The sequence below is a fragment of the Somniosus microcephalus genome, chromosome 13, assembly GCF_052327205.1.
Source record: "Somniosus microcephalus isolate GS21.2 chromosome 13, FLI_Smic_1.0, whole genome shotgun sequence".
Taxonomy (NCBI): domain Eukaryota; kingdom Metazoa; phylum Chordata; class Chondrichthyes; order Squaliformes; family Somniosidae; genus Somniosus; species Somniosus microcephalus.
In genome coordinates, this window is record NC_140999.1 from 8,678,563 (window position 1) to 8,698,138 (window position 19,576).

Below are 19,576 nucleotides of genomic sequence, written 5' to 3' on the forward strand. Positions count from 1 at the left end.
GTCACTTGGGTGAAATGTGTTTATTTTTAAAATGCCATCAGTTGGTTATTGTAAATTAAAATTCTGATGGCAACTGTTGCAGTTGTGGCATGTGTCATTTCGCAAATGGGACTTCCACATTGAGGGCTTAGGATTACTTGCAATTGTCAGTATGGTGGTCAGAGTGCTAGAAATCCTCTGGTTCTTGGCCATTGTCGATGCTCTGGTAAGAAGCTGCGAGGCAAAAGTGCTTGATTGGCTAGGCTAAGCCAATCTGGCCAAGATGAGTGTGTTCCTTGCATCCCGGGCAGCAATGTGGTCACGCGCTGGCGCCTTCTGGCCTGTGCAGCTTCAGGTGGGTGAGCATCAGCTTGGCGCTCCTGTTGTTGCTGCTGCTGTTGGTGCTGCTGTTGTTCAGGGTTCTGCTGCTGCCACGGCTGGTCTTCGTCCAAATCTGATGTCCAGGAGGAAAGGAAATAAATGGTTCGCATGCTTCTGGTATATGCCTCAGTTGAGGAAGTGCTCAGTCAAGGTGGGGAGAGGGGTTTCCCAGGAGGTTACACTGGAGATGGGTGTCAGGCTCCAAACTTCCACAGCTATGGTTATGCCTGCTAAAAGTTCCCCCAGACCTGAGACAACAAAGTCCTGCCACCTGCAAAAGATGACTGATCAAATCTCCTGTTTAATGGTGGAGCTGCAGCTGATAGTCAGCAATCCAATTGTGCTCTCGCCAGGTTTCACCATCGTGTTTCAGAGGAGACCTGAATCACGTGGGTAATGTGTTAAAATCGGAAAGGCCTCTCAAAATGGGATTATAGAGGCAATTTAGTGGTTGTTAAGGGCCTTAAGGGCCTATCCCGCCTTTTGGAGGCGGGACGGAGATGGGATCAGAAACCACGCATTTGGGAAAATTGCTTGGAGGCGGGGTCGGGCCCACATGCCACTTTTTGCAATTTTAACACCCCACACGCCTTCATTCCCGCCTCCTCGGGCCTGGCAAAATCCAGCCCAAAGAGTCTGCAATGGGATATAGATAGGCTGAGTGAGTGGGCAGTAAGGTGGCAGATGGAGTATGATGTGGGGAAATGTGAGGTTATTCACTTTGGTAGGAAGAATAGAAAAACAAAATATTTCTTAAATGGTGAGAAACTTTCAAATATTGGTGTTCAGAGATTTGGGTGTCCTCGTACAAGAAACACAGAAAGCATTAATGCAGGTACAGCAAGCAATAAGGAAGGCAAATGGCATGTTGGCCTTTATTGCAAGGGGGTTGGAGTATATGAGTAAGGAAGTCTTGCTACAATTGTACAGGGCCTTGGTGAGACCACACCTGGAGTACTGTGCACAGTTTTGGTCTCCTTATCTAAGGAAGGATATACTTGCCTTGGAGGCGGTGCAACGAAGGTTCACTGGATTGATTCCTGGGATGAAAGGGCTGTCCTATGAGGAGAGATTGAGTAGAATGGGCCTATACTCGCTGGAGTTTAGAAGAATGAGAGGTGATCTCATTGAAACATACAAGATTCTGAGGGGGATTGACAGGGTAGATGCTGAGAGGTTGTTTCCCCTGGCTGGAGTGTCTAGAACTAGGGGGCATAGTCTCAGGATAAGGGGTAGGCCATTTAAGACCGAGATGAGGAGGGATTTCTTCACTCAGAGGGTTGTGAATCTTTGGAATTCTCTGCCCCAGAGGGCTGTGAATGCTGAGTCTTTGAGCATATTCAAGGCTGAGATCGATAGATTTTTGGACTCTAGGGGGACTCAAGGGATATGGAGTGTAAGATTTGCAAAATTTCTGCATTTCCCCGAAGGCTGTTATTAATAAACGGGACCCTGCGTGGACATTTTAAATCAAAAAGGGTACCCAAGATGGCGTCCGTGCCTCGTGGCAGAAAGCCTGTGGGATTTTAAAATGGACTCTGCAACGCAGACAGCTTGTGGATCAAAACCCAAGCTGCAGTTTCTGTGAAGAGAGACTTTGTATTTTGAAACCAGACAGGACTCTGAATTATGTATTAGACCGAATTGGAGACAACTCTAAATTCAGTTTAGGCCTATAGTTAAGACCATCAAGCAGTCTACATATATAATCGGAAACAGATTAAGAGAGCCATCGAGGCTGGACAGGCCCATCAAGGAACATTCATGACAATACAAGTCGATTATCGGGCCGGTAGATGCAATTACCAGCCATCTAAAAACAGTTAGTATGGGTTGCTACCATTATTTAAAATAGCCCGCCAAGATTAAGACAAAGAACTAACCTGATTTGGCGCGCAGATAAGGGTTTTCGAAAGGAGTATAATTGAAGGCCCCCGGGTAGCAATCGCCCCTCTCTTTTCTTCTCTCTCTGCTCTTCGGCCCCTCGCCCTCGTGGCTGTCGCTCTTTCCCTGTCCCGCGCTTACCTCCTGGCCTTTGCCCGTGTCTTTTGCCACTCCATCTGAAAAATAGCCCCGGCACTGCATCGGGCGGACACGGACAATTCAGGCCAGGCGAGGCGGGACGCGACGAGGGGAGGAGGGAAGGCCACCTGAGGAAGACCGACTAAAGAAGACCAACTGAGGAGATGAACTGAGGGGAGGCTTCAAATTATCGGGCCTTCAGCCTCAGCCGACCTGCGAATATCTGCACACCAACTCAAACTGTCGGCTGGCGTCGAAGAATCATCCCTGCAAGGTAAAGTACCCAAACAGAGACTTTAACTTTGGGGTACTCGAACCTGGACAACGCCCTTGCAGCGCCCGGAGACCACGTGATGACAGCAGGCTCCAGAGAGCACCAACAGCGAACCCCGAACCCCACCCCTGTTTTGAGTCCAACAAACCCTTTTGATTGGTGAGCATGAAGTTCTGACCCCTCATAGCTTAATCTAGTTAGGTATAGGGGGTGGGATAAGGATAAGGGGATTGTTAAGATAGTTGTTTTCCCTCGATGTGCCGTGTGTTCCCCATTCCCTGTATAAGTATAGTTATTCTTTTGTAATTTTGCCTGTAGAAGTGTACACTAGTAATTTTCCATAAGATTGTATCAGTTTTCCACTTCAATAAAATCTTGGTTTTTGTTTACATCCAACCCCCTGTCTACTCGAGTCTTCTCTACTGCTGCCTTGTACCTAAGTCCGGTGTCTAGAACCCAGGGGCGTGGGAGCGATTCGAACCGCTCATAAACAGTCAGGGGCATAGCTGACTGGACGCACGTGCCATCACCACAGGCCACCCTGTAATGAAATCTGTTTGTCTTGATCCTGTATTCGTTTTGCACTCATGTATATTACCCTCCCCCACTGTGTATAGTTTCACTTCCTCTTTCCCGACTAACCTGGGAGGTTCCAGGTCTTGGCTCTTGGCTCCGCCCCTGACTTCTCTTACATAAAGATCCCAGGATCTGTATGACTCATTCCTGTGAACCAGTCGGCGTGTTGAGATGTTAGCTCTGATCTTAGTGATTAAAAGCCAACTTGTTTAAGTCTATAACTTCTAGTTTTGTGGTTATTGAAGGCCCATCAATTTTAATCACTAAAGAATACTAGGATGGATCGACTCCTAAAACCAGAGCGTCTGGACTTGGATCCACATTCTGCTGAAGCAGCAAATCAATTTGGACACTGGCTCAAATGCTTCGAACTCTTCGCGGGGGCCTCATCCGCTAGCGAGGTAGATAAACTGAGTCTACTGACTACTCGCGTAAGTCATCGGATTTATTCGTTCATCCGGGACGCCACCTCTTACATGGAGGCCATCACTATCCTAAAGGCCCAATACCAGAGGCCGGTAAACGAAGTGTACGCCAGACATCTGCTGGCTACACGCAGGCAGCGACCAGAGGAATCAATGGACGATTTCTTACAGGGCCTAAAGGACCTGGTCCGGGACTGTAACTGCAAGGCCGTGACGGCCAACGTGTACTCTGACGAATTGGTCTGTGATTCCTTCATCACGGGCCTCAAATCGAATTATATCCGGCAGAGACTGCTGGAGAAGGAGGTCCTGGACTTTAAAAAGTCAGTGGCCACTGCGCGATCGCTGGATGTGGCCCAGAAAAACTCTGACTCTTATTCTTCCGGCCATGCGGCCCTCACCGCCTCGTGCGCGCCGAGCGGGCCGCCATCTTGGAATCAGCCATCTTCCCCATCCAGGTCTCAGACCAGCTCTACGCCGCCGGAGTCCCCACACAGAAGTTCACCCAGGAGTCCTACTACAGCGGCAATATCTCGAGGCCCGAAATGCTACTTCTGCGGCCAGGCCAAGCACCCCAGACAACGATGCCCAGCGAAGGACGCTACATGCTTCAAATGTAAGAAAAAGGGGCATTTTAGCAAAGTCTGCAGGGGGAATCCGATTTCCAACTCCGTCACCGCCTCGTGTGTGCCGTGCGGACCGCCATCTTGGGATCCGCCATCTTTTCCCGACTCAACGGCCGCCCAGGGCCCAACAGTGGCTTCGATCACGGTGGATCAATCCAGGCCACACCCGTTGACAAAACCCATGATGGACATACAGGTAAACGGGAATTTAATGAAATGTTTAATTGACTGTGGGAGTACCGAGAGTTTTATCCACCCTAGCCTGGTACGGCGGCACTCATTAACGGTAACCCCTACACGGAGCAGAATTGCTATGGCTGCTAAGCCCCACACTTCGGACATTTTGGGCTACTGTGTGGTAACACTGACTGTAAAAGGCACGGACGACAAGGATTTTAAACTCCTCGTGATGCCAGAACTCTGTGTTAATGTAATCTTGGGCCTGGACTTCCAGTGCCACCACGAAAGTGTCACGCTAGCATATGGCGGGTCCCAGCCGCCACTCACAGTCTGTGGCCTATCAACCTTAAAAATCAGCCCGCCCTCTTTATTCGCTAATCTCGCTCCGAACTGTAGGCCCATAGCGACCAAAAGTAGACGGTACAGTCTGGAAGACAGACACTTTATCAAGGCGGAAGTGGACAGACTCCTGCGGGAAGGCATTATTGAATGCAGTACCAGCCCGTGGCGTGCCCAAGTAGTCATAGTTAAAAATAGCGAAAAGAAACGGATGGTAATTGACTACAGCCAGACTGTTAATATTTATACCCAGCTGGACGCCTACCCTTTACCCCGCATATCAGAAATCGTCAACCAGATTGCGCAATACCGAGTCTTCTCGACTATCGACCTCAAATCCGCGTATCACCAGCTCCCCATTAGAACGGAGGACCGCCCATACACCGCCTTCGAGGCAAACGGGCGCCTCTACCATTTTCTCAGAGTGCCCTTCGGAGTAACAAATGGGGTCTCGGTCTTCCAACGTGAGATGGACCGCATGGTTGACGAGAATAAACTACAAGCTACCTACCCCTATCTGGACAATGTCACTATCTGCGGGCACAACCAGCAAGACCACGATCTAAATCTTGCGAGATTTTTAAAAACTGCCCTAAAGCTGAATCTAACCTACAACGAAGACAAATGTGTCTTCAACACAACCCGTCTCTGTATCCTCGGCTGTGTGGTGGAAGATGGGGTAATTGGACCGGACCCTGACCGATTACGCCCCCTAAAGGAACTGCCCCTGCCACACAATCCCAAAGCTTTAAAAAGGTGCCTGGGATTTTTTTCGTATTATGCCCAATGGGTGCCCAATTACTCTGATAAGGCCCGACCCCTCATTAAATCGACGTCCTTCCCACTATCAGCTGAAGCTCGGGAGGCTTTCACCAGTATTAAACAGGACATTGAAAGGGCTGCAGTGTGTGCAGTGGATGAATGCATTCCCTTTCAAGTCGAAAGCGATGCGTCAGACTTTGCCTTAGCTGCGACCCTCAATCAGGCTGGGAGACCTGTGGCCTTCTTCTCCCGAACCCTTCAGGGACCTGAAATCAGGCACTCTTCTGTCGAGAAGGAGGCACAGGCTATAGTGGAGGCAGTGCGGCACTGGAGACACTACCTAGCCGGCAAACGTTTCACCCTGCTCACCGACCAGCGGTCGGTGGCTTTCATGTTTAATAACAAACAAAGGGGGAAAATCAAGAATGACAAAATACTCAGGTGGAGGATCGAACTATCCACGTTCGACTATGATATTATGTACAGGCCGGGAGCCCTTAATGAACCCCCAGACGCCCTATCGCAGGGAATGTGTGCCAGCATTCATACGGACAAATTACAGGGTCTCCACAACGACCTCTGTCACCCAGGGGTCACCCGACTATACCATTTTATAAAGTCCCGCAATCTGCCCCACTCCATCGAGGAGGTCAGGGCAATGGCCAGAGCCTGCTGCATCTGTGCGGAATGCAAGCCTCGTTTCTACAGGCCTGACCGTGCACACCTTATCAAAGCCACACGGCCATTCGAGCGCCTAAGTCTGGACTTCAAGGGACCCCTTCCCTCTGCCGACCGTAACGTATACTTCCTCAATATCATTGATGAATATTCCCGCTTCCCCTTCGCCATTCCCTGCCCAGACATGACCAGTGCCACGGTCATCAAGTGTCTCTGTAATCTATTCTGCATGTTTGGCATGCCGAACTACATACACAGCGATAGGGGGACGTCATTCATGAGTGACGAGCTGCGCCAGTTCTTGCTCTCGAAGGGGATAGCCACTAGCAGAACCACTAGCTACAACCCCCGGGGTAATGGGCAAGTGGAAAGGGAGAATGCTACTCTTTGGAAGGCTGTCACGTTAGCCTTAAAGTCAAAAGGCCTTCCGACCTCCCGCTGGCAGGAAGTCCTCCCAGACGTGCTCCACTCCATAAGGTCTCTGTTATGTACTGCCACTAACGCTACCCCTCACGAAAAGATGTTCGTTTTCCCCCGGAAATCCACCTCGGGCATATCTCTACCCGCGTGGCTGACGTCTCCGGGGACAGTACTATTGCGGAAGCACGTGAGAGGCCATAAAACGGACCCCCTTGTAGAAAAGGTATAGCTCCTCCATGCGAACCCTCAGTACGCCTATATCGAATACTCTGACGGGCGAGAGGACACTGTTTCCATAAAAGACCTCGCTCCCTCGGGGAGCGGAGAGAACGATGGGAGGCTACCCGAGGAAGACCTACACTACAAAGAGACAGGACGCCCAGAGGTATCAATACCCAACTTTAACCTGGAGGACACTGCAGATAACCTGGAAGACACTGCGGAGGCCCGGACAGCGGAGGAACCAGAATCCACTCCCCTAGAGGCACCCCAACCGGCTTTGCGCCGATCACTGACAACTGCAAAACCTCCTGACAGACTCACTTATACCAACTTTTAAGAAACATCACCCCGATGGACTAAATCTATAGAAGGGGTGAATGTAATGAAATCTGTTTGTCTTGATCCTGTATTCGTTTTGCACTCATGTATATTACTCTCCCCCACTGTGTATAGTTTCACTTCCTCTTTCCCGACTAACCTGGGAGGTTCCAGGTCTTGGCTCTTGGCTCCGCCCCTGACTTCTCTTACATAAAGATCCCAGGATCTGTATGACTCATTCCTGTGAACCAGTCGGCGTGTTGAGATGTTAGCTCTGATCTTAGTGATTAAAAGCCAACTTGTTTAAGTCTATAACTTCTAGTTTTGTGGTTATTGAAGGCCCATCACACCCCCTACAGGAGATCGGGTGTGAAAGTGGAGTTGAGGCCGATGATCAGCCATGATCTTATTGAACGGCGGAGCAGGCTCGAGGAGCCGTGTGTCCTACTCCTATTCTTACTTCTTATGTTCTTATGAGGGTTTCAGCAGCAGATGAGCTGAGGCAGGGGAGAAGCCAGACGATATTACGGAGGTGGAAGTAGGCGGTCTTGGTGATGGAGCGGGTATGTGGTCGGAAGCTCAGCTCAGGTAGCAACCCGTCTGGTTCAGCCTCAGACAGCTGCCAGGGAGAGGGATAATAAGCTTTAAGATAATGATTGATAGAGGAAGGTAGTACATAATACAAAGATCAAATAGATTGGGAAAAAAACAACTATGAGGGAATGAGGATGGAGCTAAGGTTGATAAACAGGAGAAAAATATTGACAGACAAGTCGAACAACAGTGGGCAATATTTAATGGTGAGCTCGATAGAGTTCAGGAGAAATATATTCCACTACAGTTAAGAATGAGATGCAATGAACAAATAAAGAGGTGAGGATCAAATTGAATCTAAAGAAAAATGCAAATGTAAAGTACATAAACAGTAAAGGAAATGATGACAGAAGGGAATATGATATTTACATAGAATATGTAAGGGGTTTTCCTCGAGAGGTTTCCCAGCGGTTTCTCTCTCTAGAGGCCTCTCTCTCTTGCACAGTAAAACCTTGAGTGGTTCGACCCACTCGCCCCTTAGATTCTATACTCTGGACTTAGGCGCAGGAACTGCAATGCAGAGAAAACTCGTGTAGACCAAGTTTGATGAAACAAAATGAAATTTTATTGCATAAGAAAATTATCAAATCAAATGCAAGCAGATAAGGGAGTACATGGGAGGGAAAAACACACAAACAAATCATAACGACACAGTTCTAACTAAAGCAAATACAGGCATCTTATACTCTACAAAGATCATCATGAAATAAGGAAACACACGGAACATCGAGGGACAACAACTCATGTTAATTGTACCCTTAAATCCACCCCCTTATTAAACCTATCTAGATTTGATTGTGAAGGGCCAGAAACATGCTCACCAATCCCACTAGGAAGTGCACGGTTTTGAAATCGAGTCTGTGTTTGGTCCTTTCAGGCGTCTCGTCTCCACGTGGATCGTGGAGTCCCTGCGAGCTGCGCCACACCTCTCTCCTGAGGTGGGGGTCGGGGGCGGCTGGACACCGGCGGGCCTGGATGTCGGCGGGGTCGAGGATCGTCGGCTTGACCCTGGTTAGAGGAGCCTTGGGCTGGCTCCCATCGCTTCTTCAGGTTCCTTTCCTCTCTTCTACTGAGCCGTGGTGGCTGGAAGGTTTCTTCGCTTGGGACCTTTACTTTTTTGTCTCTTCTCCCAAGCTGGGTCTATGGCCTCTCGATCCGGCAACGGCCCGGGGATGGTCGATGATCTCCCGATAGTTTTCCCCGGGGCGGGACGCTGGTTTCGAGCGACTCTTTATACAGTCGGAATTGTCCTTCTGATTTCTCCAACGGTGGAGCAGAGTCCGCTGATCTTTCCCCAAGCCAGCTCCTCTTTGCCCAGCTCAAAAGCTGGACAGGCTGCTGGGGCTGCAACGACTGTCCGATTTTAAACTGTCCTTTTTCTCGGCTCTCTTTGTGACTGTCCGAGCTTGTTGATTCAAGCTTCCTCCAGCGTCTTCTTCCAAGCTGTTTCTTCCTCCTCAAGCTGCGTGTCCGGGGTGCTGCGCTCCGTGCTTCAACTGCTGAAAGGTCTCTTCAGTTATACCTTTCTTCCCGAGGCCTCACTTCCCGCCCAAAATCAGGTTAGTCTTTGTTTTAACTTTGGCGGGCTTTGAGCACAGCGGGGCAGTTATTAGATTTAAAATCATTTTAAGCGGCTTGTAACAGGCCCATCTCTGGTTGGAAATGACTTTCATTGTTTTGAATGTCCTGCTGATCTCGTTATCTAGTCCTGGATGCTGTTCTCATGAATATGAAATTATCCCCTTTTGTCTGGGGCAGCATCTTGATGGCCTCTGTCTCCAGGCCGATCTTGACTAGATCTGCATATGCATACCTGTGGGTCTGGTTTCGTTCTCTCAGGAACGGCTTCCAGAACTTACTGTGGGTTGAATCCACAAAACTGTCTGAGGTTGCGCAGGAACCATTTTAAAGTGTCCCAATAAGTTGGTCACATGGTATGGCGGCCATTTTGCATGCCGCCTTTTCCTGGGCTTCTTTTAAAACAGTCTTTAAAATCATGGCCTCTTCTGCCTATTGACCCTTATTAATATGAAATCCAATTTTGCGAATCCTACAAATATACAGCGCAGAAACAGGCCATTCGACTCATGTAGTCTGTGCTGGTGTTTAGACTCCACACGAGTCTCCTCCCGTTCCATCTGCCTCATCTCAGCCTTTCAGCAGATCTTCCTATCCCCTTCTCTCTCATGTACTCGTCTAGTTTCCTGCGCTTAAGAAAGAAATTAAAGTACAATTAGGAAGGCAAATAGGAAATATAAAATAAAAATATAGGAACAGGAGGAGGCCATTTAGCCCCTGGAGCCTGTTCCGCCATTCAATGAGATCATGGCTGATCTGTGATCTAACTCCATATACCCGCCTTTGGCCCATATCCCTGAATACCATTTGGTTATCAGTTTCAGATTTAAAATTAACAATTGATCTAGCATCAACTGCCGTTTGCAGAAGAGAGTTCCAAACTTCTACCACCCTGTGTGTGTCGAAGTGTTTCCTAATTTCACTCCTGAAAGGTCTGGCTCTAATTTTTAGACGATGTCCCCTAGTCCTAGACTCCCCAACCAGCGGAAATAGTTTCTCTCTATCTACCCTATCTGTTCCCCTTAATACCATGAGAACTTTGATCAGATCACCACTTAACCTTCTAAATTCCAGGGAGTACAACCCAGATTTGTGTAATCTCTCCTCGTAACTTAACCCTTGGAGTCCAGGATAGCAAAGCATGTAAAAGACATCATAAAGTTTTCTATAGGCAAATCAGTAACAGATGGTGAATTAAGATACAGGACCACCAAGGGACGAAGGAGATAAACTCACAGGAGAAGGTACTGAAATGACAGGGATACTGATTAGATACTTTGGGCTGGATTTTGTCAATGGGGACGTGATGGAGGCGGGACTCCCACTTTCGGGGTTGTAGTCCCGCCTCCATCGATTTGTGGCCAACCCACGCGATTTTCCCTTGATTGACCTTGTTGAGCCCGCCCAGCGGGATCAGCAGGCCAATTAAGGGCCACCCGGCAACAGGTGATGTCACAGATTGACATTTCATCTGTCAAGAGCTTTTTACAGATGAAATATCAGCGTTTGACAGCTCTGTGAAGCTGTCAAACACTGACTATCTGACTTCTAACTTGAGTCCTTCTCCACAGACTCAGTTAGAAATCTCTCCAGAACAGAAAGCTGCAACTTTTGACAGCTCGCAGACATTCTGCTTTCTGTGCCGGTGAGATGAGGGACTCCCGAGACCTGAAGGAAGGAAGCCTGCATCAGTAAGTAAAGGTTAGTAAAACTTATTTAAACACTTTACACACACCAAACACACTTACCTCTGCACTCATGCACCCATCACTCACCTGAACACCGGACATCTCGACCCCTCCAAGCCCTTCAGCCCGACGGTCCGCCTCGCTAACTTGGCGTGGTTTGGAGCTGTCGGGAAGCCCACACTTCAGGGATAAAAATAGGAATTAGGCTAAAAACTGCCTGTTAACTACCTGGGAGGGGGCTCCCAGCACAGGTCGGGTACCCGCCTCCTGGGAAACGGGTATGGAGGCGGGTTGGGGGCGGGATGGGTTCGTGCCCCCCGATTTCGAGATTTTAACCCCCCACACGCCTCCATTCCCGCCTCCACGGCCCTGGGAAATTTGAGCCCTTTGCCTCAGTTTCCACTGAAGAGGCAACCAAAGAAGACAGGCTTTATAAGGAGTTTAGGTTTATTAAAGAAAAGAAAGACTTGCATTTCTATAGCGCCTTTCATGACCACGAACGTCCCAAAGCACTTTACAGCCAATGAAGTACTTTTTGAAGTGTAGTCACTGTTGAAATGTAGGAAACGCTGCAGCCCATTTGCACACAGCAAGCTCCCACAGGCAGCAATGGGATAATGACCAGATAATCTGTTTTTAGTGATGTTGATTGAGGGATAAATATTGGCCCCAGGACACCGGGGAGAACTCCCCTGCTCTTCTTTGCAATAGTGTCACGGGATCTTTTACGTCCACCTGAGAGAGCAGACAGGGCTTCTGTTTAACGTCTCATCCGAAAGACGGCACCTCCGACAGTGCAGCACTCCCTCAGCACTGCACTGGGAGTGTCAGCCTAGGTTTTTGTGTTCATGTTTCTGGAGTGGGACTCGAACCACAATCCTTCTGTCTCAGAGGGGCGGGCGCTACCCACTGAGCCACGGCTGAAAAAGAAGCAAGCATGTGGCATGGAAGAGGAAGCCAAGCTTCTTGCTGGCAGCTTTAGTGGAGAGGTGCCGGCAGGTCTGAAGATCTTGACAGGAGGAAGAAACATGGCCACTGTATATGTGACATCCACAGGGTGGCAGCAAAGGCCCTAACAGAACCAGTGCCAGGAACGGCGTTGGTCTGTACCGAGGGAGGCACTGTCCTGAGGTTTAGGAAGGGTGGAGATCGGGGAAACTGCTAAGCCGATCACGTTAAAATTTCAATCTTTGCGGCCATGATGATCGGATCAGGGCTGTGGCAGCGATGGGGCCTAAGCGAGCAATGTTATGGAGGTGGAGGAAGATAGTCCTAGCAATGCACTGGATGTGGGGTTTAAGGTTAGCTTGCAAGTTAAAGTTCCTACTATCTGTTTGAACTTATTTTTGACCATTCTCCAGTTATATCATCGGGTCCTATTTTCCTGCCTTACTTTAAAGTAATAACTCATCTTGTCTGCTGTCCCATTTAACATTTTATACACGTTAGCGCAGTCCCCAGCTACACTTCACTTTGTCAGGGTTGATCAAACTTTCCTCACAGTTCATCCCTTTTATACTTGTTGACATGAATCAGTCATTCATGAAAGAAAGACTTATGAAATAATACTGAGCGGCTTGCGGGTGGCGCTGTCCAGGGAGAGGATAAATACTCGGGCACGGGCCCAGCTTGTGCAGGACATTCTTAACAGGAACTAGTGAAGGATACAACTAGATCTCCATGTTGTAAAACAGTTGATTAAAGCTTTGTTTAACGCTTAGACCAAGTGCCTAGTAGTTTTCTTACGTCACTTGTAATCTGCCTCCATCCTGTCCAGTGCGCCCTCCCCAATGACTCATCGCTCTCTCTCGCTCTGTCTCTATGTGGTGTACACAATAAGGGATGTTTCCTCTGGTGACATTACAGGCGCAGCAGGCCGACTTTCTAAGTTCCCTATTCTTAACAAATTAGCAGAGTTTCCTTGACGATTTCACGAGAAACAGCCGTCAGGGGAAATCTCAACTTCCTAACACGCAGCAACCAAAGTAAATCTTTTCCCACGCCTCCCTTCTTGACCAGTATAGTGCAACGGCTCAGGCATAACTTCAGAAATTATTGATATATTGGAGTCCACCCTCTGTAAACTGGAGCTCATCCGAAACTCGGCCGCCCCGTGTCCTAACTCGCACTGAGTCCCGTTCACCCATCACCCCCGCTGTGCTCGCTGACCTACACTGGCTCCCGCTCCGGCAACACCTCGATTTTAAAATTCTCATCCACGTGTTCAAATCCCTCCATGGCCTTGCCCCCCTCCCTATCCCTGTAACCTCCTCCAACCCCCCGAGATCTCTGCGCTCCTCCAATTCTGGCCTTTTACGCATCCCCCGATTATAATCGCTCAACCTTTGCCGGCCATGCCTTCAGCTGCCTGGGCCCTAAGCTCTGGAATTCCCTCCCTAAACCTCTCCACCTCTCTCTCCTCCCTTAAGACACTCCTTAAAACCCACCTCTTTGAACAAGCTTTTGGTCACCTGTCCCAATAGCACCTTATGTGGCTCGGTGTCGAATTTTGTCTGATAATCGCTCCTGTGAAGCGCCTCGGGACGTTTTACTACGTTATAGGCGCTCAATAAATGCAAGTTGTTGTTGTTGTTTTCAATAAGTGCTCCCGGTCCATAGGGAGAGAGCAGGCGAAACGGAGAGACTGACCCTAACAGGCAAAGTAAAACCTAAGATCAACTTTCAATTATGAGCAGAGAGAGATTACAAAATGCTACAGTTCAGAGGGACCTGGGGGTCCTTGTCCATGAAACACAAAAAGTTAGCATGCAGATACAGCAAGTAATGAAAAAGGCAAATGGAATGTTGGCCTTTATTTCAAAGGGGTTGGAGTATAAAAGCAGGGAAGTTCTGTTACAACTGTACAGGGCGTTGGTGAGACCACACCTTGAGTACTGCGTACAGTTTTGGTCTCCTTATTTAAGGAAGGATATACTTGCATTGGAGGCAGTTCAGAGATGATTCACTCGGTTAATTCCAGAGATGAGGGGGTTGACTTATGAGGAAAGGTTGAGCAGGTTGGGCCTGTACTCATTGGAATTTAGACGAATGAGAGGGGATTTTATTGAAACATATCAGATACTGAGGGGGCTCGACAATTTCTTCACCCAGAGAGTGCTGTTCCTCGAGCTTACGCTGAGCTTCCGTGGAACAATGCAAAAGGCCGAGGACGGTGAGGCCAATTTATATGTCCTCTCCTTGGATCTTATGCTATCCCTAATTTCCCTTGTTAGCCACGGTTGAGCCACCTTTTTTGTTTTATTTTTATGCCACACAGAGATGAACAAATTCTGTAGTTCATCCATGCGATCTGCCGGAGAAGTTGGTGTTGTTCTCCTTAGAGCAGAGAAGGCTAAGAGGAGATTTGATAGAGGTGTTCAAAATCAGGAATGGCTTAGATAGTGTAAATTAGGGGATACTGTTTCCAGTGGCTGAAGGGTCGGTAACCAGGGGACAAAGATTTAAGGTGATTGGCAAAAGAACCAGAGGCGACATGAGGAAACATTTTCTTTGAAGCAGCGAGTTGTGATGATCTGGAACGCGCTGCCAGAAAGGGCGGTGGAAGCAGATTCAATAGTAACTTTCAAAAGAGAATTGGATAAACACTTGAAGAAAAGAAATTACAGGCTGATGGGGAAAGAGCGAGGGAGTGGGGTTCATTGGGGAGCTGTACCAAAGAGCCAGCACAGGCACGATGGGCTGAATAGCCTCCCTTCTGTGCTATAGGAGTCTATCATTCTATGAAACCTTCGTAAGAGAAACACTAACTAGTTGGTTTCAAAGATCATGCCAAGTAAAGGCATGGAGTCATCTTAAGGTTAAGGCCTCGTACAAGGATTGAATACAAGATATAAGAACACAAGAACATAAGAAATAGGAGCAGGAGTAGGCCTTTTGGCCCCTCCGCCATTAAATAAGATTATGGCTGAACTTTTACGTAAACTTTCCCGCCCGATCCCCATATCCCTTAATTCCCTTATGCCCAAACATCTATCGATCTCATCCTTGAATATACTCAGAGAATTCCAAACGATTCACCACCCTCTGAGTGAAGAATCTTCTCCTCAACTCAGTCCTAAATGGCCAACCCCTTATCCTGAGACCACAGCCCCCTAGTTCTAGACTCTCCAGCCAGGGGAAACAGCCTCTCGGCATCTAAGTGTGTGAACCATAGGTACATTGAAGGGTTTCATCTGTTTTGCCTCCTCCCCAGTCCAATTGCTCCGTGTCCACAGTTGAGTTAGGACTGGCTGGAGCCGGAACTTCAGTTAGGAGCCGCGTAGGGTCGCCAACTCTGGTCGGACATATTCCTGGAGGTTATCACCACATGACCTCCCGCCTCCTTCTGCCCCACCCGGCCAAACAGCCTTTTTTTAAATCCTTCTCCAATATTTAAGAATCAGGAGCTGGAGTCGGCCATACGGCCCCTCGAGCCTGCTCCGCCATTCAATAAGATCATGGCTGATCTTTGACCTCAACTCCACTTTCCCGCCCAATCCCTTGATTCCCCCTGGAGTCCAAAAATCTATCGATCTCAGCCTTGAATATACTCAACGATTCAGCGTCCACAGCCCTCTGGGGCAGAGAATTCCAAAGATTCACAACCCTCCGAGTGAAGACATTTGTCCTCATCTCAGTCCTAAATGGCCGACCCCTTATCCTGAGACTATGACCTCTGGTTCTAGAATCTCCAGCCAGAGGGAAACAACCTCTCAGCACCTAAGGGCAGTATGAGATTTTAATTTAAAGGGAAGGACACAAGGGAAGAGTAACTGGCGCAGCAGCATTCTTACTGAGAGGGAGACTAAGGAGGACAAAATATGCGCAGTACTGTCAGAAGAGAACCAACATCAAAACAGAAGAAATAAAACCAGAAAATGCTGGAAATGCTCAGCAGGTCACGCAGCATCTGTGGAGAGACTGTAACAAAGAATGTTCCACGTATCTCACAAAAAGGGGAAGTAGTTCAATGTGAGAACAGGTTCAGCCAGGCGGAGGAGGCCGGTGGTGGATGGGGACTGGTTGGGCCTCTGTTCAAGGAAGAAGCGGAGCGCCCTCAGGCCATCCTGGTGGGGGATTGAGGTGTAGAGGGATTGAACGCGGATGGTGAAAAGGAGACGGTTGAGGCCAGGAACTTGGAAACTGTTGAAGCGGCGGAGGGCGTTGGAAGAGTCATGGATGTAGGTGGGAAGAGACTGGACAAGGGGAGAAAAAATAGAGTCAAGATAGGAATAAATCACGATAGCAAAATACTGCGGATGCTGGAAATCCGAAATAACAACAGAAAACGCTGGAAAAACTCAGCAGGCCAGGCAACATCCATGGAGAGAAAATAGAGTCAACGTTTCAGGTCGAAACCCTTTGTCAGGACTGAGAAAAAAGCAGGAAATGAAACAGATTAAAAGGCCAGTTTGGGGGCTGGGAAATGGGGGAGGGGATGAAAGAACAAAAGGGAAGGTCAGTGAGAGGTGAAGAGACATTAAGAGATATTCAAGACGAGACGAGATGGTAATAGGACAGGTAAAGAGACAAAAGATGGCTCGAGATGAGGTGTGAAATGCGCTGGCAGAGTGAGAGACAGCTGCCATGTGGGAGAGAGAAAAAAAGGAAAAGGCACAAACCAAAGGTGTGGATAAAAATATATAGAAATATAATAGGGGCCGAGGTTATGATCTGAAATTGTTGAACTCGATATTGAGCCCGGAAGGAATAAATCAGTTCTGGGGGGCAAGAACAGGGCAGTCCTGTCAGTGGATCTTGGGAAGGAGGTAGAAGCGGGCTGTGCGGGGTTGGGGGGGGCTATGAGGTTGGCGGCCGTGCAGGGAAGATCTCCAGAGGAGATGAGATCAGTGACAGTCTTAGAAACGATGGAAACATTGCGATTTAAATGATAAAAGAGATGATGGTGCAAGGCAAGAGGGGTGGTAATGGGAGGAGTAAAGAAACAAAAGATGGGTCTAGAGGAGGTGTAAATGGCAACAGCGGAACCGCTACCGGCAGCTGCTGCCCGAAAAAAATGGGAGCGGTGGGTGTCATGAATCTTACCATTCATGTAGAAATGACTCATGAGATAACACTGGGCGGCCAGCTGGTGGCGCCGTCCAATGAGTATAAATACTCGGGCGTGGGCCCAGCTTGCTCAGGACGTTTTTGTAACCAGGAACTAGTGATTGTAACTAGAATCTCATGGTTGTGAAACAGTTGATTAAAGCCTTGTTTTACACTCAAACCAAGCACTCTGTAGTTTTTCTTAAGTCAGTGATTATGATCTGAAATTGTTGAACTCGATGTTTAGTCCGGAAGGTTGTAAAGTGTCGAATCGAATGATGAGGTGCTGTTCCTCGAGCTTCCATTGAACTTCATTGGAAGAGTGTAGGAGGCCGCGGACAGAGAGGTCAGAGTGGGGTGAAGAATTAAAATGGCTGGAGGAGGTTATAAAGTCATTTCTGCAACAGATATGTATGGAATGAACACCTCCAGAGTGGCATACTGAGTCGATTCAACAATAACTTGCATTTATAAAGCACCTTTAACATAGTAAAACGTCGCAAGTCGCTTCACGGGATTGTTATCAGACAACATTTGACAGCGAGCCACATAATCATAATAATAATCATAATCACCTTTATTGTCATTGTTAGTGCACAAGTGCAGTACAACGAAATGTAGGCTTGCGGCTCCCGAGAGTGTACATTTAGATTAAGACATTTAAACATTCAACATACATTTGGCTTGTAATACATTAACATAACCATAATAAAGTGCATTGGCAGATGTGCAGGCTTTAGAGTTTATTTGTGGAGTTCAGTAGGATGACAGCACTGGGAAAGAAGCTGTTCCTAAATCTGGTCGTACGGGTGCGAATGCATCTGTAGCGTCTCCCAGATGGCAGGAGGGCGAACAGACTGTGGCTGGGGTGGGTAGGGTCTTTGATGATGGTCCGTAAACAGCGTTTCTGGTATATGTGCTCTATGGTCGGTAGCCGGGTGCCGGTAATGCGTTGGGCAGTTTTGACTACCCGCTGCAGGGCTTTCCGGTCATAGTAGCTACAGCTGCCATACCATACTGTGATACAGTTCGTCAGGATGCTCTCTATTGTGCAGCGGTAAAAGTTAGAGAGGATCAGGGGTGACAGGTTACATCCCTTCAGCCTCCTTAGGAAATATAGGCGCTGCTGGGCCTTCTTCACCAGAGAGGAGGTATTGAGGGACCAGGAGAGGTCTTCCGTGATGTGGACTCCGAGGAACTTAAAGCTGTCCACCCTTTCCACCACAGCCCCATGGATGTGGATGGGGGTGTGACTTCCGCCTTTAGACTTCCTGAAGTCCACAATGATTTCTTTGGTTTTCTTGATGTTAAGGGCCAGGTTGTTATTGTTAAGGAGATATTAGGGCTGGTGGCAGAGGTAGATTTTAAGGAGCGTCTTAAAAGAGGAGAGAGAGAGGAGCGGAGAAGTTTAGGGTGAGAATTCAGAGCTTAGGGCCTCGGCAGCTGAAGGCACAGCCGCCAATGGTGGAGCGATTAAAATTGGGGATGCGCAAGAGGCCAGAATTGGAGGAGTGCAGAGATCTGGGAGGTTGTGCGGCTGAAGGAGAAAGGAATTGAAGGCTAGTGTGAGATGAGAAAGGGTGGGAGGAGGCTCATGTGGAGCATAAACTCCGGCATGGACCAGTTGGGCCGAGTGGCCTGTTTCTGTGCTGTAAACACTGTGTAAAGGAGAGGGAGAGTGTGTGAGTGGAGGAGGGAGTGTGTGTGGAGGAGGGAGTGGGAGAGGAGGAGGGAGAGTGGGAGTGTGTGAGTGGAGGAGGGAGAGTGGGAGTGTGTGAGTGGAGGAGGGAGAGTGTGAGTGGAGGAGGGAGTGTGTGAGTGGAGGAGGGAGAGTGGGAGTGTGTGAGTGGAGGAGGAGGAGTAGTGAGTGAGTGAGTGTGGGTGGGAGTGAGTGAGTGGGTGGTGCGGGATCCGCCCCGCTGGGCTGGGCTTGGAGCGGAGAGACTGCGAGCGCTGGAGCCACGGAGAGAGAGAGAAGGAGGGAGCGGGAGCGGGGAATCCAGCCACGGAGAGAGAGAGAAGGAGGGAGCGGGAGCGGGGAATCCAGCCCCGCGGAGCCGGCCCAGCAGCGAGAGGACAAGACGGGGGTTTCTCGGTGTTTTTTTCTCTCTCGAGCACATGATCGCGGGGGAAATGAGGTGGAAGATGTTCGCGATGCTGCTGGTCTCCTGCCTGCTGGTGTGTTTCCTGATTTACAGCAGCAACAGCAGCCTGGGCCAGTGGAGCGCCTACCAGCCCTGGCAGTGGAAACAGTCCGAGCCGCCGGGCAAGAACTGGAGCAAAGCACAACGCCCGGCTCAGGTACTGGAGAGAGGGAGAGGGGGGAGAGAGAGAGAGAGAGATAGAGGGGAGGAAGGGGGGGAGAGAGATAGAGGGAGGAAGGGGGGGGAGAGAGATAGAGGGAGGAAGGGGGGGGAGAGAGATAGAGGGAGGAAGGGGGGGGAGAGAGATAGAGGGAGGAAGGGG

The 19,576-nt window shown here is 49.0% G+C and overlaps 1 protein-coding gene across 1 annotated transcript in view; it reads left to right on the plus strand.

The window, feature by feature from the left end:
* The first annotated feature begins 19,122 nt into the window (after positions 1-19,122).
* The window catches only part of LOC147108032 (beta-1,4-galactosyltransferase 2-like), a 70,381-nt gene continuing 69,927 nt past the window's right edge, over positions 19,123-19,576 (plus strand). Inside the window, exon 1 of the mRNA XM_086004457.1 lies at positions 19,123-19,388. Within this exon, the coding sequence (XP_085860583.1) occupies positions 19,229-19,388 (160 nt within the window). The 5' untranslated portion in view covers positions 19,123-19,228. The remainder of the gene's footprint in view (positions 19,389-19,576) is intronic.